General features: G+C 45.4%; 1 protein-coding gene across 12 annotated transcripts in view; it reads right to left on the bottom strand.

Moving 5' to 3' along the window:
* LOC140734898 (transcription factor COE2) overlaps positions 1-22,745 on the bottom strand; it is a 318,188-nt gene that overhangs the window by 277,069 nt on the left and 18,374 nt on the right. For all 12 annotated transcript variants that reach the window (XM_073059600.1, XM_073059582.1, XM_073059608.1 and 9 more), the window contains one exon: positions 22,403-22,476. In XM_073059600.1, the coding sequence (XP_072915701.1) occupies positions 22,403-22,476 (74 nt within the window). The remainder of the gene's footprint in view (positions 1-22,402; positions 22,477-22,745) is intronic.

Genomic DNA, 22,745 nt, shown 5'->3' with positions numbered 1-22,745 from the left:
CAACTTATCAATGCAGCTATAACGAAGGCAAGACAGCAGCTATAGTTCATTAGGGGGGTTTGAAGAAATTTGGTTGTCACCTAAAACACTTGAAAACGGCTGTGGATGTACAGTGGAGGGCATTCTGACAGGCCGCATCACTGACTGGCAAAAGGAAACTGCTGCACAGGACCAAAAGCAGCTACAAAAAGTTGTACTTTAGGATCTGTAAACTTTAAGATGTTAACGGACTTGTCTGTGGAGGCACAGTCATTTTTATAAAGTGAGAACAGGAGGGGTGAAGGAACACAGCCCTGGGGAGTGCCTGTGCTTATAGACATTGGATCAGACAAGTAGGAGTCCAGCCTTACATACTGCTTCCTTCCTGTCAGGAAGTTCATAATCTACTGACAGGTACTGTAGGGTACAGCTAGCTGGATTAGTTTACCGTGGAGTCAACTTCAGAACAATAGTATCGAAGGCAGAGCTGAAACCTACTACTAAGCTGCACGCCATTGGAACCCTGTGACCTCCAGTTTCATGGTGTGTTTTTGGACTGATTGAGTGATCCAGCACTTTGCTGACTCCAAGGCAATTTGGTGAGGTTTTTATGGAAAGGGCGGCCTGGAGGCCTGGAGAAGGGGTCTACAATCGACTCCATTGCTTTCCGCTGGTATAAGACTAGTAAATGGTCCCCTTCTACAATCAGACGGACTCTTGACCTCACAATCTACCTCGTCACGGCCTTGCACGGTATTGTCTGCCTGCACTGCAATTCCTCTGTAACTGCAACATTTTATTCTGCATTCCGTTATTGTTTTTCCCCTGGTACAACCTCAATACACCAGTGCGATGAAATGGTCTGTGTGGATGGCACGCAAAACACAATTCTACACTGGACCTTGGTCTGTATGACGATATTAAACCAACTCACCGAGTTATGAAATGACCGAAAGCAAACAAAAAGAACACAAAATACAGACCTGTAGATTAGGGCTAAAAAATAGTTGGATACAAAATAAACCTTCCACTATGATGAAGAATAAACCTCCCTCTACGTGCCCAATGCCCCAACAAACACTCCCAGGGCAGAGACAGCATAGTAATTTACCCTCTCCAGCAGTGGTTCCCAAAGTGGGTAATATCGCCCCCTTGGGAGCAGTGAGAGTTTCTAAGGAGGCAATAAAGATAAAGGGGGTATCCCTCAGTAGCAAGGGGCATCTGAGGGATTATGGGTTTAATTTAAGAAATTAGTTATCTATTATAAGCATTTGACCCTCAGTGCCTCATAATTGATTACAATGATCAAGTTCAGAATCTGCCATTTAACGTGGTATTGACCACATTTCCCTAACCGATGGCTCAACTAAGATATCGCTGCCCCACTTGATGTACCTTCAAGCAGAGAGTCAGGCTTTGCCAGAGCTATGATGATGTGATTACTTTCCACTTTATTGATTGCAATGCTTGCGGCTGGACTTGAACAACAGGCGAATGACTGTGGTCGTTAATCCATAATGAAAATGGCAGAAGCCGACCAAACGAAGAAGTGGTGCAGACAGTATAGTGTGGTGTATCAGAAATGTGGATTTATACCAGCAGCAAGCAACCAACAACAGCCAAAGTATCTGCTGTGAGAAGTTGTTTTCAAATGAGGCAAGGTTCCTTGAAGATTTAAGAGAATATACTTTGATAAAACAGACAAAAAATTGGTTTTAACAGAAAACCTTTCAAACCATGTTTGCCAACACTTTGCCACAAAATAGTGATGGCTTGTGTGCTTCGTACAACGTTTCACTGATCACTGCAAAATCTGGAAAGCCACATACAGTTGGAGAACTGATTGTGCCAGAAGTTCTGAGTACAGTTTTGCATAAGTCAGGAGAGCAAATAATTAAAGTGATTCAACTCAGTGACAACACTGTTGAAAGATGAGTAGATGAAATGTCTGAGAATATGGAAAACATGTTGTGCAACATACTTAGGACAACAGAATTTGCACTGCAGTTCAATGAGTCAATGAATCTTTGATTCTTAGTTATGTTTGCTTCATAAATGATAAAAGCATACTTCAAAGGTTATTTGCAAGGGTACTAGAAACAGATACAGTACAAAGAGGGGGGGGTCAATGTTTTGGGTTTTTACAATTTTTTTCAAAGAGAAGGACATCCAACTCACCAACGTTCTTGCTTGAGCAATAGATGGGACACCATCAATGACAGGACACCACCATGGAGTTATTACTTTCTTGAAAAAAAGCTGTACCTAACATATTTACTATTCACTGAGTAATTCACAGACAACAACTTCTGGCAAAAAAAAACTAAGTGATCAGCTGCTCAAATTATTAAATCCTGTTGTCACAACGGTACATAAAATCAAGTTCCATGCTCTCACTTCTTGACTATTTTGAGAGTTTTGTATTGAGAATGATGAGACCTCAGGTTTAAGATGGCATTACTGAACATGGGCGACAGCTTACTGGTGGATCTCAAAGCAAGAAATTTAACTAAATACTCTATTAATCACACTTTCTATATGGAAAATTTTGGTAAATGACCACTGCAAACGATGAAAGGGCGAGGGAAGACGAGGCTGATCCGAGGGTCGAGGCGTGCAGTGCGAGACAGAGTCAGAGCAAGGTCAAGGTGTGGTCCAGGAGAAGATGGGAGTCAGAATCGAAGACATAGCTGGAGCGAGCAGAGTGGGGAAAAGCTGAAGCAGAGCGGTTGCAGAGTTGATCCACCTAAACTGGAAGCAAGGTTTGATCCACTTAAGCGCCACACCAACTTGGAAAGGTTGAGTACGGGCCAGACGCAGCCCCAGCACATCAATGTGGCAGGGCTGGGGTGGGTAATTTAAATGCCAGGCCAGATGGACTGAAACGGCAAGGTGTTGGGACAGGTGGCAAGGGTTGCTGCGCAATATTGTACTCCACTCTCCTTGGCACGGAGGCTGAGGCTGTGTTCTGCCCTGGCTGCTGCAGACTCGGTGACCACGAGCTAGTGGCGATTTGCCTCTGTGTGATGGACTGAGTCTGAGTCCGTGGACCATCTCTGACTGTTCCAGCCCCAGCTTTGGGCTTATGGACTCAGTTTTGTTCTTGCTTTACTGTTTGCGTGATTTGATTTGTTTCTTTTCCTCTCTCCGCACATTGGGTCTTTTTTTTTTAATTGGATTATTTCAGGTTTTTTTTAAACTTTGTGGCTCCCTGTAAGCAGATGAATCTCAAGGTTGTATAATTTGTAAACACTTTGATAATAAAATATACTTTTGAACCTTGAACAGTTTGAATGCTTGCAGTTACACACAGAAGTCAGATGGCTCTGAAAAGGAAACTGCCTGAGATGTTTTTACGTGCTATTTGAAACGATGATAAAATTCTCTGAAGACTCGAATGCTTCATTCAGTAATCGACTCAAGAATATTAGGCATGACATTGTTATTTGTCAGAATTATTCATAAAGTTTAATGAAATCAATATTCAATTTCAAGGAAATGATGTGAATCTTATCAAAGTCAAATCAGTTGTTTCCACATATCTGTCCAAGTTAACCCTATTTAAGTGCAACACTGGCCGTCTCGACCTTCTCCAATTTCCGAGCCTCTTTGAGTTGGAAAAGAAAGAAAGACTACCAGATTATGATCTTCAAGTATACTGTGGCCAATTGAATGAGCTGCGTAAAGACATGTCAGAGAGATTTCAATATCTTCTCTCTATCCAAATTCCAGATTGGGTAATAACTCCACTTGTAATAAGGAACTAACAGGAAAACATAGAAACATAGAAAACCTACAGCACAATACAGGCCCTTCAGCCCACAATGCTGTGCCAAACATGTCCTTACCTTAGAAATTACCTAGGGTTACCCATAGTCCTCTAATTTTCTGAGCTCCATGTACCTGTCCAGGAGACCCTTAAAAAGACCCTATCACTTCTGCCACCACCAGCAGCTCATTCCACGCACTCACCACTCTCTGCGTAAAAAACTGACATCTCCTCTGTACCTTCTTCCAAGCACCTTAAAACTGTGCCCCGACGTGCTAGCTATTTCAGCCCTGGGAAAAAGCCTCTGACTATCCACACAATCAATGCCTCTCATCCTCTCATACAGCTCTATCAGGTCACCTCTCACCCTCCGTCACTCCAAGGAGAAAAGGCCGAGCTCACTCAACCTATTCTCACAAGGCATGCTCCCCGTGGGTGAAGGAAGAACTGATCTTGCTACAAAATGACTCTGAGCTGAATCAGAGGTTCAAAAGAATCACATCAGGACTTTTGGTTGCAGAATGAAATTTCTGCTCGCTGACCTGCACTGTGGGAAAAAAAGTCAAGATCTTCTTCATTGCCTTCCCAACATCATACTTAGTGGAGCGTGGTTTGAGCGATGTCACCCAACTTCTTTCAAAACAACAAGAGAGACGGCAAATTACTGAACGTGGGGATCTGAGACTCCTTCTGAGTGATATTCAGCCTGAAGTTGAGAAGCTGCTAACATTGCACCATGCTCATCCATCTTATTGAAAGGTTAAACATGCAATGAAGTAGTGAATAGTTGGACTACTAATGTACACTCTAAAATTGTTGATGAAAATTGTTTTATTGTAATTAAATAAATAAATAATTTTATTTGTAGCTTTGAATAGATCTGAATAATTTTTGCAAGTGTTTGCAAAAATACTTTGAATTTGCAGTTCCCATTTTCTTTCATAGCACACCGTAAATCAAAATACTTCAAATAGTTTTTATGTAATGGCCCGAAAGCGAGAGGGTGGCACTGGAGATGTGGTTTGGGAGCCAAGGGTAACTCAAAAATATTTGGGAACCACTGCTCTACACTTTCACATTAAAGTCCCCAGGGCAGAGATAGCACAGGCCGGTGCAGAATAAATCTCCCTCTACTGAATACCATTAAACGTTCCCAAAGCAGTGATGGGTGGGTTAGATGAAGAGCAAGTCTCCCTCTAAACATCTCAACAAACAGTCACAGGGAAGTGACACCATGGATTAGATACAGAGTGACTCCAAATTAATCTGTTACCCTCACTGACTATCTTATGTGCTGAATGTGGACAGGGTGGAGAATTGGGTTGATGCACGGAATTCTTGGATAAGTCAGACAGCAGAGACTCAGTTAACAAGAAAGCAAATTAGAATAGACATCTTTAGTGTTTCTAATGCAAACCAGGATATTTGGCAATGTTAAAACTATCTTTATATTTGCCCAGGCACTGATCCGTCCCACCACACATAACCAGTGCCAGCAAGGGAAAGATGCCTACTGCCAGGCCTGGAGAGAGGCACACAGTGCCTGCTGGCTGTTGAGAGGACCCATGGGCACTGTGGGGGCTGGAGTACATCCTGTAAAAAGTTGATAGTGATTTAATCAAGGATGCAGTAAGTAAGTAAAGTTTTTGCTTTAAAAAAAGAGGCTATATGCCTTTTAAAGCTCCCTCTACACTGGCCCATCAAACAGTCCCAGAGAGGGAGAGCACGATCATACACACAAGTGGTTCTGCAGATGCTGGAAATCTTTAGCAAAACATACATATGGCATGAGGGATAGAATGAGTTAGTTGCAATCTAAATCCCCCTCTACACTGCCTCGTCAAGCATTCTCAAAGCATTGACAGCACAGGCTGAGGCAACATGAATCTCCCTCTGCACTGTCCCATCAAAGACCCCCACACCAGCAACAATATCTGCTGAGGTAAGTCTCCCTCTACATTATCCCAACAATGATCCCCAGGCCAAGGACAGCATATGTTAAGGTAAAGTAAATCTCCCTCTACACTGTCCCATCAAAGACTCCCAGGCCAGGGATAGCACTGTGGTGAACTACATATACCTGTCTGGACATGCCCCCCTGCTGACTGCTCCTGTGGCTCCTCCCACAGACCCCTGTATAAAGGCGATTGGAGGCACTGCTCCTCCCTCAGTCTCCAGGATGTTGTGTGATGGTCTCTTGCTGCTGACGGTGCTTTCTACCAGCTAATAAAAGCCTACCTTAACTCACGTCTTCGAGAGTTATTGATGGTGCATCAAGCATAAGCTGAGGAAATGTGAATCTCCTTCTACACAGTCCCATCAAAGACTCCCAGGCCACGGACAACTCAGGCTGGTGTTGAGCAAATCCCCCTCTACACTGTGCCATTAAACACTCCCAAGAACAGCGAAGGATCAATTAAGTGAAGAGCAAATCTCCCTCCAACTGTCACAAACAGAGTCACAGGACAGGGATGCCACAAGTTAGATGCAGAGTAAATCTTCCTCTACTTGGTCCAAGAGAAGCGACACCATTAGTTAGATACAGAGCAAACTCCAAATTAATCTGTTACCCTCACTGAATTACCTGTGCTGAATGTGTACAAGATGGAGAGCAGGGCTGAGACATGGAGCTTTTGGAAAAATCAGACAGCAGACCTTGGTTACAAAAAAGCAAATTAGAATAGACATCTTTAGTGTTTCTAATTCAGACCAGGATATTTGGCAATGTTAAAGCTATCTTTATTTTTGCCCAGGCACTGAATTTAGTTAATTCTGAAACTGTTTTTCCTTCTGGGAGTAATTTGAACGTCAAGAAGTATATAATAACACCCTGACAATGTCAAATTCACTCGTTTTGTGCTTCTCACTTGCAAACAAAAGCAAAAAGTTGTCTTTGTTTTATCGTCAATCGCGTTTTGGATTACACACCTTCCCCGGCTTTTGCTCTGCCCGAGGAATGCAGCAGGAGAGGGTGGTGGGACTCGGTCCCATGCCTGTGAACCCACGCCACACTAAACTCCCGATCCCACTCACACAGCTGGAGCCAATTGCCGAATGGAAGCCAGGCTTTTATCCCTCAGGACGACAAAAATGTCGGACAAACGAATCTCCTAAATAATAGTTCTGCCCTAATGGGGCCCTGTTTTACTAAGAGTACAGAGATAAACTGGACCATTCTATCGCTGCAATGGGCAGTATGATTAGAGGAAGGCGTGTTCAGAGAATACAGGGCTGAGATGGCAGGTCAGCCAGGGTTATAGCACATGGCAGCACAGTGTCGCAGAGGACAGAGATGTCGCCTTGTGGCTCCAGAGACTCGGGTTCAGTCCTGGCCTCTGCTGCTACCAGGCGCCTCCTGACTCTCAGGAGAATAGTTCACTCAGGGTGCAACCAAAATTCAAATGTGGACAGTTTCGGGGCAAGGCCCGGAGAAGGAGGGAAGACTTTGTTAGCGTGTTTTTCGGGGGTTAGCACATACAGCAAATCACTTCAGCCACCTGTCTTCAGATTCTGATACAAATCTAAACTGCAACCCTACCAATTGGTCCCTAAGAACCACGAACCACAGTTATTTAGAAGACACCTCAATTAATTGGAAGACCAGACAATGCTGATTTTAATTTGTTATTTGCGAGTCTGTAGTGTGGGTGCAAAGAGGGAGGTGTGAGGGTGGCGTGTAGTTCAAAGAAAGCTTTATAAATATGGAATTGTCCTAAATTATCCTTTGATCTTTACCACATAATATGTCCTATAGTGTTAGGTCAAGCAGTCCTTTTTCCTCTGAAAGGGGGTCCTGCTGTGTCTCATTTTGTTGAGTAAGCAGACAGCTTCAGATCTTCCAGTACTTCTCTCCAGTAACTTTGTTCCTGTGACAACAGACTTTACGGAGGAAATTCCACAGCCAAGTCAACAATGAAGTCATGCATTTCTGCAGCACCTTTGATGACCTCAGCACCTCTTTCAACCAATAAAGTACTTCTGAACCTTGGCACTGTTGTGATGTAGGAAGCACCACAAACAATCAGTGGACAGCATGTTCTCCCTCTTTCCTTGTATGCCAGAACCCAAACACGCAAGGGGATAGTAGGCTAAATGACTGGTGTAACTTGTACAAAGTGTGTAAAATGACAGAATCTGCAGGGAGCTGATGGGAACGTGGGGAGAACAAAAATGAATCGGGGTAGAATTTGTGAAAAATCTGGCATGGTGCAGTGGGCTGAATGGCCTGTTGTTCTGATGGATAGCATTACACGCTCAGACAGACAAACTGTCTACTCCTGTTCATAAGTTTCTCTGCTTAAAAAGTTGCCTGTACTGGTGAGGTAACGTCAGGTGGACAGCATTAAGAGATGGGAGAGAGTTGTAGATCCTCCAATAACAATTAATTTAATTTCTGGGGCAGGGAGGGAAAGCTCCTGGGATTTCCTACTCTGACAGAAATGGTGAGCAGTTGTGGTTTGAAGCAACTGCTAAAAGCCAAGGAAGTCCTAATCACACTGCTCTCAAAGCCTCCTTAAAAAAAAAGGTATTCTCCTGATTGATTCCTGGGAATCTCTGACCTACGACCGACCAAATCATAGAAGGAACATTCGTGATGATATGAAAATTTGATGCATCTTTGTCAGAAGCATATGGAAGCCCAAGGAAAAGAAGAACTGCCAAACCACATATCCTCACGCATCCATGCTCCTGCTCAGCTGCGGCAAAGGATGGAGATCCCACACTGACCTCAAGTCTCCTCGGGACACACAGAACAAGTCATCTTCGACCCCCAAGGGGGCCAACGAAGAATAACCCCGGGGACAAATAGCAGACCGAAGAGAGAGCTGATGTCCACTGTAAGCAGTCTCCTCCTGACTCTGAGGAGAGTTCACTCAGGGTGTAATCAAACTTCAAAAGTGGAGGGTTTCAAGTCAAGACTCAGAGAAGGAGAGAGAGCTAGGAAATGGAAGACTCTACGGAGGGAATTCCACAGCCAAGGTAGCAATGAAATATTGCATTTCTAATGACCTTAGGGCTTTTCAACCAATGAAGTTTGCATCTCGGCACGGCTGTGATGTAGGAAGTACCACAACCAATCAGTGGAGGGCAAGCTCCCACCAACAACCACCTGATAATTATTGAACCTGAGGCCAAACCGTATGGCACGGTAGGGTAGGGGGCGGCACAGTTAGCATAACGCTTTACTGCACCAGCGATTAGTGATCTGGGTTCAATTCCTGCCACTGTCCGTGAGTTCTCCCCATGACTGCGTGGGTTTCCACCGGGTGCTCCAGCTTCCACCCACATTCCAAAGTCGTACGGTTTAGAGTTTGTAAACTGTGAGCCTGCTATATTGGTAGCAGAAGCGCAATGAGACTTACAGGCAGCCCCCAGCACATCCTCAGAGGTGCTGGCTATTGACGCAAATGAGACAATTCACTGTATGGTTTAATGTACATGTGATAAATACAGCTAAGCTAATCTAACCCATTGTGCCAGGGCTGGAGCCTTGCAAGACTAACTTAACAGACTGAATACACACAGTGTAGCACTCCACAAGACCATAAAATATAGGAGCAGACTTAGGCCATTCAGCCCATTGAGTCTGTTCTGCCATTCCCTCGAGGCCAGTTTATATTCCCTCTCAACCCCATTCTCTTTCCTCTCCCCATAACCTTTGACAGCCTTACTAATGCAGAAGCTATCAATCTCTGCTTTAAATATACCAAGTGACTTGGCTACCACAGCTATCCATGGCAATGAATTCCACAGATTCACCTCTCTCTGGCAAAGAAACTCCTTCTCATCTCTGTTCTAAAGGGATGTCCTTCTATTCTGAGGTTGTGCCCTCTGGTTTTGGACTCTCCCACTATGGGAAACAGCCTCTCCAGGTCCACTCTATCTAGACCTCTCAGTTGGTTACAATCACGCCACCAACTTTTCCCTCCTCTTCTCTTCCTTTGGCTTCCAGATTTCTTCCTCTTCATCTCTAAATCTCCCTCTTTCCCGTCTCTGAACCCTACACTTGCAAATCTTTCGGAAGCCTTGCGGATTGAATAGATGGCTTTCAAAGCCACCACTGAATGCTGGGAAATCCCAGACTCCATTATCAGAGGGAACTGGGGTCATGAGTTTGTAATCTATGTGAGATTCACACAGAATGGGAGGACATGGGCCTCACTTCTCCCAGCACTGTTGATCTCCTAGGTCCTCCGGCCAGAGAGACTCCTGGTTGCCAAAGCATCAGTAAGGTCCAATGTTCTAATTTCCCACTGGAGTGGTTACATATTTGAATGTAAAATATGAACATGCTTGTTTTCGAAAAATATTTCTGAGAGTAGAATTATTGGCCTTACAATAAAGAATGTTCCTGGAACCAATGAAACTTGCAATTGTGAATTTATCCAACAACAAGGGTCAATGAGAACCTTTTCTGCAATGTTTTACTGTGAGATTTTTTAATTACTTATTCATCCGTAGTATGTGGATGTTGCTGGAAACAACAAGATTTATTGCCCACCCTTTATTATTCCTGCACTCCTGAAGACAGAAACAAGACAACCACAGTGATGGGTCAGGAATCTCACATTCACCAGACTGAGAAAGAAAGACATTTCCCTTCCTCAGGCAGATGAGATTTTGTAAGCCAGAAGTTGAGGCAGGGGTGTCAAACTCATTTTAGGTCACGGGCCTGATTGAGCAAAATGCAGCTTCATGCGGGCCGGATCAGTCGGACGCGTGCGAACGCAGCTTTCGTTGCCTCCGTTTTTTCAGCCTGTTCTCATGTGTCTCAGTCTCTGCTATAACTACAAAGTGTTTCACTTTACAAATTCCGTTTCTTATGAAGAAGACTGCCGAATAAACACTAAAAACCCTGAAAACCTGGTACCTGAATAAACTCAGCATTAGCCATATCATACGCCATAGGCGCTTCGATTACTGGGGCCAGCTTTAATAGTAATTAGATATTATCTCGCGGGCCAAAGATAATTCCACCGCGGGCCGGATTTGGCCCACGGGCCTTGAGTTTGACATATATGTCTTATAGTTACCGACTTGCTGTGTTTTCTTTAAAATGCAGATTAATTCAGTTATTTGAATTTAAATTCCCCAGTTGTCCACACCCCCCGAGAAGTGGTTTCGATCTCTGATTGCTACTCCAGTTTCCTGATGACTCTCCTTCTGTATCCAGGGTGGCGGGGTGGAGATACATCTCCACCTAAGGAGGTGTAAGGTGCTCCTTCCCTCCACTAGCCTGCAGGTCACCCCTGGGCAAGGTGTAGCACCTGCTTACCCCCCAGTCATGGGAGCAGGTGGTGGATAGTCGTATGAGCAGTTGGTCCATATCACAAGTCCTGGTTACGCGACCACTGACGCCAGGACCATGATCGGCTACATCATACAAAATAGCGCATAATGACAGACAAACTGCATCCTTAGAAGGAGAGGGAGTGTGAAGGGGAGAGGGAGTGTGAAGGGGAGAGGGTGGATGAGAGCAAGGGGAAGGGCAAGAGGGTGGGAGAGAGCGAAGGGGGAGAGGGTGGGAGAGAGCGAAGGGGGAGAGGGTGGGAGAGAGCGAAGGGGGAGAGGGTGGGAGAGAGCGAAGGGGGAGAGGGTGGGAGAGAGTGAAGGGGGAGAGGGTGGGAGAGAGCGAAGGGGGAGAGGGTGGGAGAGAGCGAAGGGGAGAGGGTAAGTGAGTGGGGAGTGGAGGGGAAGAGATGCAGAGAGTGTGGCAGAGATTGATGGAGTGAGTCAGGGGAAGAGTGGTGGGGAACTGAGGGAAAAAGTGAGATGGAGAGTGGGGGGGGCAAGAGAAAAAAGTCAGGATGGGAACAGAGAGAGAATGGGGAGGAGAGAGAATGTGGGGCATCATTGCAGAGAGAGTGGGGGCACGGGGAGGATGAGGGGGAAGATGAAGAAGAATGCAAGGAAGGGGGGGTGAGTAGAGAAAGCAAGGGAGAGTGAGAAAATCTGGGCAAGGAGGGAGAGAGAAAAATGTGAATGAAGGAGAAAATGAAGGAATTGTTAAGGAGAGAGTGAGCAAAGGAGTCACTGAGAGAAAGAGACCGAGAGAGAGGAGGGAAACGCATCAGTAAGACATCACTGATATTTTCTTTAACATTCTCCGTGTTCCCAACCCAGTCCTTTCTCTGAGGCAGCACTCCGAGTGGTCTGTGGTTGCTACTCAGTGAGCCCCAGAGTCCAGGCAGCACACTGCACGCACCTCGTTCCCTGCAGACACCATCTTGGATTTACAGCCATTCAGCCCTAGCAAGGGCCCTGCTGTCAGCAATGCTACACAAGCCTCCTCCTCACCAATTCATATCAACCCCCTCCTCCATCCCCTTCTCCGCCCAGTACACTCACCCAGCTTCCGAGCTGCTCTCCTGAGAACTCCACATTCCTGCCCGAGTGAGGACTCTACCCTCACTTCCTCACTGGATTTATTGCTGACTCTAGAGAAACCCCCAGCGATCCGGCACCCAGTTGTTCAGGAAGCACCGACAGGGCAGCATTTGGCTCACTCGCTAGTCTAGAGCGTAAGCCAGGGGGCCCAGAGGTTGAGCGGAGGGTGTGCAGCCCGAGCAGTGGTTAGGATTCAGAACAGCAGGGGTCAAGAACATTGGGGGGGTGGGGGGGTGAGGGAACAGGAAGGTCATCTTCTGACTGCCAGCATCTCCCTGCCAACACTTGGCAGTCACTCTCAAAGATCATGTTCCTCAGGGCTACTAAAGAACCCTGTAAAGCACTGCTTGAAATCTGATACTGCTCTTCATTCCTGCACAAGTTGCTCGCTCAAAGAAAAGGATAACGATTTCCAGCAGTCAAACAGGCCAATCGGCCCAAAGGGTCCATGCTGGCTAAAAATGTTGAATCTGGTAAGCAGATTCAAATCTGTGAGGGTGGTGCCGGAAGTTTTGGTGTACGAAGGTGGTCCAAAAGTCTATTATTATTCTCCACCCATTAACCCACCCCACCATCACTACATACACACCACCTAGCATCACGTTACGCACATTCCGTCTACGTACATAACAGAAGGGCATCTCTGAATGCACAACAGGTTGAATCTTGAAGTGGATGGGCTATAGCGGCAGAAGACCACACCGAACTCCCCTCCTGTACGTAGAAGAGGTTCTGCAGATGCTGGAAATCCAAAGCAACACACACAAAATGCCAGAGGAGCTCAGAAGCACCCGTGGAGAGGATAACGAGTCGACATTTCAGGCCAACGCCCTTCATCAGGGCCTGCTGAATTCCTCCAGCAGTTTTTGTGGGGTTTTTTTAAAATTGTGTTCTTTATGCTACGTCTGATTCGAAGTAACAATTATTTTGTTCTCCTTTACACTTGTGCACTGAAGAATGACAATAAATAACCTTGAATCTAATTATTCACAGTAGAACACCAGGAGATATTTGCCACGCTCCCTCTCAGTTGACTGACTGGGGATCTGATTCCCAGCTGCGTTTAAATCCAGTAGTCCACAAAATCTGCTGGCTCAGCAGCACCAAAGTTCTGTGTGTACTAGATTATTGGACCTTATCTGTAGCTCTTCAAGGTGGTTCGGAGTTCCATCTCCAACACCCTTCCTGGCAGCAGTTTCCAGAACTCCAACACTCTGTCTACACTTCCCACTAACTTCAGAAAGCAGCCAACATAATCAAGGACCCCATCTGTCCCAGCAATTGCCTCTGCTGCCCTCTCCCATTGGGAAGAAGTTACGAAAGCTTGAAAGAACATGCCACCAGGCTTAAGGACAGCATCAACCCCACTGGTATCAAACTCTTGAGCAGATCTCTGATTCATTAAAGATGAACTCAATCTTCCAAACCACTTTGGTGTGGCCATTGCATTTTATTTGTTTACTTGTGATGCACTTTCTCTGAAACATTATACACTCAATGGCCACTCTATTAGGTACAGGAGGGGAACTCGGTGTGGTCTTTTGCTGCTGTAGCCCATCCACTTCAAGGTTCAACGTGTTGTGCATTCAGAGACGCTCTTCTGCGCACCACCGTCGTAACGTGTGGTTATTTGAGTTACCGTCGCCTGTTATCAGCTTGAACCAGTCTGGCCATTCTCCTCTAACCTCTCTCACTTACAAGACGTTTTCACTCACAGAATAGCCGCTCACTGTATGTTGCTTATTTTTCACCCCATTTTCTGTAAACTCTAGAGACTGTAGTGCGTAAAAAAAATCCTTGGAGATCAGCAGTTTCTGAGATACTCAAACCACCCCATCTGGCGCCAACAATCATCCCACGGTCAAAGTCACTTAGATCACATTTCTTCCCTATTCGGGTTGGTCTGAACAACAACTGAACCTCCTGACCATGCCTGCATGCTTTTATGCAATGAGTTGCTGCCATGTGATTGGCTAATTAGATATTTGCATTAATAAGCAAGAGTACCTAATAAAATGGCCACTGAGTATATTTTGCAATCTGCTTTCTATTTACTAACTTGAAGTATTTATGAACATCAGTGGCACACAGACAAAGATTTTCCACTGTATCTCAGTAAACATGATAATGAACCAATAACATACTGTGTACCAGGTTGACAAGATTTATCCGATCAGCCCCTCCATCACCTTCTGTGCTCTAGAGAGGGAATAGGGAGGGTAAATTCAAACAGGCATTTTTTGAGGTAGCTATGGAGATAAGGCAGATACACGTGTAGGATTGGAGGTTGCAGGACTTGTTGGTGTCACTAACTGAGGAGGGAAAAGCAGTGTTACAGCTTTTACTGGGGCAATATGGACAGATGCGGACAGGTCTGCAAACTGGACAAGGATTTTGCAATCAATGCAAATGGAAAAAGAATGTGTCAAAAATAATGAAAAGTTTTTTATATGCGTTCTTCTGAGAGTAGAAGAATGTTGTCTTCTTTTGTATGGTTTCAAATGCTGTAGTTCACAGAATTTTGGGATCTTCACAGAATTCTTTTTGCAGATGTTAATGACGAAAGTTCGAAGGTTGTGCTGTTTAAACTTTACCAGGAATGCGTAAAGCTTATCAGGGGAACCAGAATCTTGGAGCGTTTCTTTTGAAAGGTGGGGGGATGGGTGGGGGGGGGCTTGCAATCCTGGTTAAAAGTTTTATGAATTTGTTATATTTCTCTGGAAGCTCAAAATCCCAAAACATATCATTTGCAGGCCTGCAATCACCTCCCTTAATTCTTCTGTGTCTCACCCCTCCTTCAGATAGTTTTTAAACCTCTTCAACCAAGCTTTTGGCCTTCGGTCTTAAAAGGTCTTTGTCTCACTTGTTATCAAACTTCACTCAATAATGTTCTTAGTAAGCATCATGCCACATTGTGTAACATAGAGACACCATATAAATACACTTATGTTCACATTTATACTACACGACTGCTTATTTCATTATAATAGTGCCAACAACATTACAAACACATGCACCTCACACTTTATGTCAACCTGTGAATCTTCGGACTATGTCACCCGGGGATTACACAAATAGTATTTTGAGACTGTGTGTGCTGGTTTGTAACTACATGTATATGATGTCCTGCGTTTTACACCTTGGCCCTGGAGGAACGACATTTTATTTAGCTGCATACGTAGTTGAATGACAATGAACTTGAAATTGAAATTGTTAATTTTTGATCCCCCCCCCCCCCAATTATCAACATTTGCCAACTTCCCTGAACTAGGGCCATCTCTCTGCCCCTCCAGCCATAATGTTCTTTAAAACACACCTGCAAACATCCAGCTCCTGCTCTTAAATAACCACACACTCCGCATTTGGCATCTGCTTTAATCTTTCAAACTGCTCCAAGGGTGAGGCCTTAGAGAAAAGCAAATTGGTTCTTGATATCTCATTGTACTGAATCAACCCCAGAAAGAGCCACCACCCCACCCCCCACAACAGTGTTGAACCAACATAAGAGTGATGGGAACAATATGGGAATGTCTTTGGGCCATGGAGAGATTTCCAGCGTAGGCTTGCATGGAGAAAGGGAGGCAGAGCGATTCATTTTCCTGTGGGCATACTCGGCAAATTTTATTTATTGAGGTACAGCATGGAATAGGCCTTTACAGCACTTTGAGCCGTGGTCCTCCGATCCAATCTTAGCCTAATCATGGGACAATTGACAGGGACCAATTGATGGACCCACCAACCAGTACATCTTTGGACTGCGGGAGAAACCCAGAGCAGCTGGAGGAAACCCACATAGCCACAGGGAGAAGGTACAAACTTCTTACAGGCAGCGGCAGGAATTGAACCCGGGTCGCCGGCACTGTAAAGGGTGGTGCTAACCACTACTCCACCATATTGCCCATGCCCAATCTATAGAACAGTATTTATAACAGGATCAATGAAAGATCAAACAGAGTGCAGAGGACAGAGGACAATAAAATGTGCAAATGCGAATATAAACAAATAGCAATAAATAATGAGAACATGAAATGACAAGATAAAGAGTCCTTAAAGTGAGATCATTGGTTGTGGGAACATCTCAATGGATGGGCAAAAGGGTGTTCAGAAGCCTGATGGTTGAGGGGTAATAACTATTCTTGAACCCGGTGGTGCGAGTCCTGAGGCTCTTGTAGCTTCTACCCGATGGCAGCAGTGAGGAGAGAGCACGACCTGGGTGGTGGGGGTCTCTGATAATGGATGCTGCTTTCCTGCGACAGTGTTCCATGTAGATGCGCTCAATGGTTTGGAGGGCTTTACCGTGACCGTATGAGTCTCCCCTAGGTGCTCCAGGCTCCTCTCTCATTCCAAAGGCCTCCGGGTTAGGATTAGTGAGCAGTGGCCGGGCTACGAAGGCGCTGAAACTGTGCCGACTCTTGTGGACTACCCAGCGCGATCCTCGCTGATGCGACGCAAGCGATGCATTTCGCTGCATGTTTCGATGTTGTACGTAACAGATAAAGTTAATCTTTAAACTTGGACTTACTCTCTCTCTCCTCAACCCCCGCGTCATCCAAAGGGTACTGTGCAGCAAAATAAATACTTCTGAAGTGTAGTCACGGTTAAAACACAGGAAATGCTGATTTGCACGCTGCCAGTTCCCAAAAACAATGAGATCATGAATAGAACATCAGCTTTAGGAGCATTCAATGTGGGATGGGACACTGGGGAAAAAGCCCATGCGCTTCTTTGGAAGAGTGTCATGGGATCTTTGACATCCACCTGAGAGAACAGATGGTGCCTCGGTTCGTGCCTCATCCAGAGGTTCGACAGCAGGATACCACTCCCTCAGTTCAGTCTTGAAGCAGACCTGGTTTAGGCCTTGAACCACAAAGGAACGATGAAAATGAGAGCGGAAGCCGTAGATGTCTGGGCATTTCTTGCCTAAGGAGCCGCAGTGGCATACCGAGACACAGAGGGCATCAGTAAGGTTTCTCTTTAATCATTTCTTTGATATCCGAGGCCAAAATTTATTTACCCTTCCCAATAAAGACATAGCAGAGTAGTGGTTAGTGTCATGCTTAACCGTGCCAGCTGCAAGGTCAGGGTTCAATTCCCGCCGCTGCTTCTAAGGAGTTTGTACATTCTCCCCGTAACTGCATGGGTTTCTTCCAGGTTCTCAGGTTTCCTCCCACATTCCAAAGATGTGCGTTTAGGGTTAGGGTTAGTGAGCTGTGGGCATGCTCTGTTGGTGCTGGGAGCGTGGCACACTTGCAGGCTGCCCGGCCCGTTCCTCGCTGTTTTGATTTGGTGTAAAGAACACATCTCCACGTGCGTTTCGATATACACGTGACAAATAAAACTAATCTTTAATCTGCCTTCTTGAACCACTGCTATCCTGCTGGTGAGGGGGGGGGGGGGTGTCCCCCAATATTCCTGGGGAGGGAGGTTTAGGACAAAAAATAAACTGCAACATTATTGGAAGTCAGGATGATGTGCCTCCAAGTGGCGTTGTTCCCATGTTCCTGCTGCCCCTGGCCTCCTTGGTGGCAGAGATCGTGGGTCTGACAAGGGCTGCAGGAGTAGCCGAGGCAAGAATCTGCAGTGCATTTTGTATATGGAACACAATGCAGCCACTGACCAGCATTTCTGGGGATGGGATATTGCATGGGTGCTTTTTAAACAGAGTGCTTTGTAGGGTAACGTAATCAGCAGAAGGATGAACTCTTGGGTTGCTGCTGACCTACAATCTGCCTCGTATGCTTTCATCCGCCGCGACGCACACCGACATCCCCTTATGTCCGTGGTTTGGAACGGATAAGAGAAGAATTTATTATAGATGGGGCGTAAACCTAAATATATTTTGGTAGATCGCCTTGAACCGGCCCACCAAGATTTGGAGGATTTCGCTACCGTGCCCCTAGCGTCGCAACATGACAGTGAGTGTGTCAACACACCTCTGAACGAGCCAGGGGCACCTGCTGTTACTCCACCCTAGAAACACAGCACCCGAGCCAGGCAGCTCATCCAAGCCCTGGACAGGCTGACAATGCCAGTTTCAGTGAATTCTGGGGGTCCTGCCTAGGGTAACGCAATAGCTGGAAACGTGCATAATTCACAACCACTGACATTGAGTTGGGGTTCACTCTCAGAGGCTGCTCTGATACGATGACATAATTACGAATCTTTTTTTTTTAAAAACCGCACTTTACGTTCTGTGTTTTTCCTTCAACTTAAAACGCCTCTGCCGTTTTATTTTTGGAGACTTCCAGTTTTATCCTACAAGGAGTTAAGATGCATTCACCAAGGCAAAGTGGAGACTATTCTATCACATTCCTAACTTGTGCCTTGCATATGGTGGGAAGGCTCTGGAGAATCAGAGACAAGAGTTTTTGCAGGTGCTGGAGATCCAGAGCAACACACACACAAAATGCCGGAAGAACTCCACAAGTCAGGCAGCATCCATGGAGGGGGATAAACTGTCGACATCTAAGGCCGAGATCATTGATCAGGTGTGACGAAGGGTCACCGCCGAAATATAGATATTTAATTCCTCTCCGTAGATGCTGCCTGGCCTGCTGGGTTCCTCCAGCATTTTGTGAGCATTGCCCTGGAGAATCAGAAGTGGAGAGGCTTGCCGCAGGATGCATGCCTTCTAACCCACCACAGCAGCCACAATACTTTATGTGGCTGGACTAACTGAGTTTCGGTAATGGTTACTCATGGGCTGTTGTTTGGTGGGGGTGGGGGGGTGCCTTGTTCCCATAGGACTAGAATTGTGTCAATCAGCCCTGAAATCTTCTCCTCCATTTATTATCCCTCTGAACACCGTTCTCCTACCAACTCCCCCGACCTCTGACACCATAAAGAGACTGCATTCACTCCAAACGGCAAAGAGGCTGTCACCGTGCAGCCTTAACTCTTCTGAGTAGTGTCAATGCAACACAGGCGAGCGGAACCAGTTTCAGTTGAAAGAAGTTCTCCAAAAAAAAAAATGGAAGCCCTGCAAGATACCAGGGCAAATCTGAAACCGAGTGTGATTTCAGACAGAGGCACCTGGCGTAGTCCGTCCCTAGAGAGCAGAAGCCTCTGTTTGTTCTCCAGGTATACAGCACCTGATTGGGCTGCCGCATACCCACAATGAGTTCCGCTGCACTGCCTCATCACTAATTGCTACCTTGCACCTGTGAATTTATATTTTCTGTGCGATTTTCATGTCAATACAATGAAAGGAGGCGGGGAATGAGCTGAACTCACTTTGTTTTCTCAATGCCAGGGGCCACACCTTCCCCCATTGTGTTCCCCGTGTTCTAGCTCGGTAGCAGTACACTAGGGCTGTGGTTAGGTTACTGGATGGCAGCTGGAGCCTTGATCCAGAGATGGGTGTTTGAAACCCACCATTGTGGCTTGGCAATTTAAATTAGATAATTAGCTAAAGCTGGAGGTTTTTTAAAGAAAAAAGCTGTTCTCGGTGACTTTAATCACAAAACTCTCAGGTTGCCATAAAAACCATAAAAATGTAAAATTATCACTTGGGTCACCTTTTGAAAGGTGATGGATCAGTTTTGGATAATGGGATTAAAATGGAAGGGTGCCTGCTGGTCAGCAAGGACAAGTAGGGCAGAATGGCCTGTTTTCGTGTTACACGATTTTGTGAAACCCTGCATAGATGTGACTTCAGCCCCAAAGCAATAGTCAACTCTTAACTCATCTCCCTCCAAATGGACTAAGGTTTAGAGGCTTGCGTGCCTCAATGACCCAGCGAGCTATGTCGGCTTCAGTTCAGTCAGGGCTTTATGCTTTGGCTCCTGGTAGGGTCTCTCATGCCAACCAGGTCAAAAAGGTAGAGGCCAGACTAAGAGTGGTCCACCAGTCCTCCAGGTTCTGGGTTTCATCTCTGGGCTAACAACTTTGATTGGTCAAACAAAACTATTACAGGAACAACAATGAAGAATCCTTCTGCATCTGAGTGCAACAGTATTCCTGAGTCTCCACCCAGGACTTCTATGGCTTCTAGAGGTGAAAGCAGAGGAGAAGCTACTGCATGATGAAGGAAGCACTGCCAAGACCAAGACTAAACTTCGTGGCCAAGGACAGATAGAGATGGAGGACTCTCGTTGCTTCCCTAAATGACAGCAGTGTAACTGGCAGTGTTAGTAAGTACGTTAACAAGTCTGGCCAGTTCAGGGGCATTTAAGGATAGGCAATGAATGCTGGCATTTACAGCCTATGAATGGATTAATAAATGATGGCGGTGCACCATCTCATCCTGCCCCTTCACCATACGACTGTTCTGCCTGTACAAATCAAGGCAGCTTGCCTTAGATCTAGCCATCAGTCATCGCTCGAACAGCAAATTGTAGCAACTGTGACCATTTTTAAGTGGCGGAGCACATTCAGAGGGATAAATAGACTGCTCCTGTCTTCTATGTCGAAGTCTATAAGACACAGGAGCGCAGAATTAGGCCATTCAGCCCATCGAGTTTGTTGCACCATTCCATCATGCCTGATTTATTATCCCTCCAAACACCATACTCCTGCCTTCTCCCCATAATCTTTGATGCCCTTACTAATCAAGAACCTATCAACCTCTACTTTCAATATATCCAATGACTGTGGAGGCCAAGCCATTGTCCACACGGATACCTCACCTCCAAACAATTGATCTATCACCAATAACATAAGACCTAAACTCACAACTCTTGACTAGCTCAGTATCACAGTTAAAGGTACATTTTCCAACTAATCCATCACCCCCTTTGCCTCCCCACAATTCCTTATTTCCGGTGTTTTCATAAGGGAAATTGGAATCAATCCAGAATGGTTATCCGGTACACAATGGAATCAGTTTGGAGATTGGTATTAGATAGTAATGGTTTGGCAAATCAACACAGAAGGAATGACTAGAAGAAACACTGAACATTACACCTGTACGCCTGAAAGCACGGAGGCAGATCACATGGCATTGCCTAGAAAAAGATGTAGCAAGTTCAAAATGCTCATGACCCTTTACCCATTCCTTAACTCCAAACATAATGCACAGTACACTTTCGTGTAGCGGTTAGCACAATGCCTTACAGAATGCCAGCAGGAAGATCAAGGTTCAATTCCTGCTACTGTGTGTAAGGAGTTTGTACATTCTCCTCGTGACCGCCTAGTCTTCCTCCCACATTCCAAACACATACAAGATAGTAAATTGAGCGAAAACTACAGAAGCACGCAACACTTGTGGGGGTGTACCCAGCATATTAGCGATGTGTCGCACTGTATGTACAGGTGACAAATAAATCTAATCTTCAATATTATTCTCACCAATTATTCTTTAATTACTCTCAGTTAAACTTCAAAGAAGACAATGACCTTGTCATGGTGTTTGAAGGCTTGAGTGCCTCAATGACCCGGAAATCTATGTTGGTTGGTTTTGGGGCCTTGTGCTTTGACTCTTGGTAGGGTCAAAGGGCAGAGGCCAGACTAAGAGTGGTCCACCAGTCCTCCAGGTTCAGGGGTTCAGCTCAGGGCCAACAACCCTGACTGGAAAAACAAAAATGTTACAGAATACCAATGAAGAATCTTTCTATATCTGTGTGCAACAGTATTCCTGAGTCTCCACGGTATTCCTAACTGATAGTAGTGAAAATTGAGAGGAAGCTACTGGCACAATGAAGGATGCCCTGAACACTGCAGAGACCAAAATTGGTTTTGATGGCCAAAGACAGAGATGGGGGACCTTCAGTGCTGCCCTAAATGCTAGTACCATAGCAGGCTGTAATGGGACTTTCAGTTAGAAAGATTGTATCCTGTGGGATCTTGCTCTGCACAAATTGGATGCCACATTTCCCCACACCACAGCAGCAAATGGTCTGTTCTCCACCTGAATTTCCTTTGAAAGGATGTGAGCTCATCCAACGCTTCTGTTTGTCTTTGACTACATGGTTGTCTTTAACATTATTTAATTTTCCCCCAATTTACACCATATCATGGGGTTGCAGAAAACCAGCTTGAGGGGAGGTTCACCTATCACATTGCCAAATGGAACATATAGTCCAGAAGCCCTGTTCTATGAAACATAAAATCATTCCTTATAGATCTGAAGGTTCTGAGTCACCATGCAATTAAGAAACTTAAAGCCATTTGTTTCTCTGAAGGACTTGCATTTCTTAATCTTTTCTCTATTAACCCAAGGAAATGCTTAGTGCATCTTGCATAATTCTAGATTCTGGAATATTGCATCATAGTTGAGACAAACGGACAAGTCAACAAGAAACAGCTCTGCTATTGGCTGGGCCTTACCTGCACATCACTTCATGAGTAAGAAGCACCCGGCACATTTCTGGGTTTTTATTTTGACCCTCGTAGACAATTGGCTGCAAAGAGAGTTTGATAATTATTCATGAGATCGGCGTCACGTGGAAACCGGGGTTTGTTAGGAACAAGGACATTGGTCAAACTGGTAAACAGCGCCAATCTATCATACACACAATGGAGGAACTCAGTTAAGTCTGGCAACACCTACGGAGGGGAATTAACCGGAGAAGTTTGGGGCCGAGGCCCTTCATCGGGACTATTTATTCCCCTCCCTAATGTGTTGTTTAAGATTTCCAGCATCTGTAAGACTCTCTTGCGTTGACCCTTT

Source organism: Hemitrygon akajei, chromosome 1, assembly GCF_048418815.1.
Source record: "Hemitrygon akajei chromosome 1, sHemAka1.3, whole genome shotgun sequence".
NCBI lineage: Eukaryota > Metazoa > Chordata > Chondrichthyes > Myliobatiformes > Dasyatidae > Hemitrygon > Hemitrygon akajei.
This window is presented reverse-complemented; position numbering and strand designations above follow the sequence as displayed.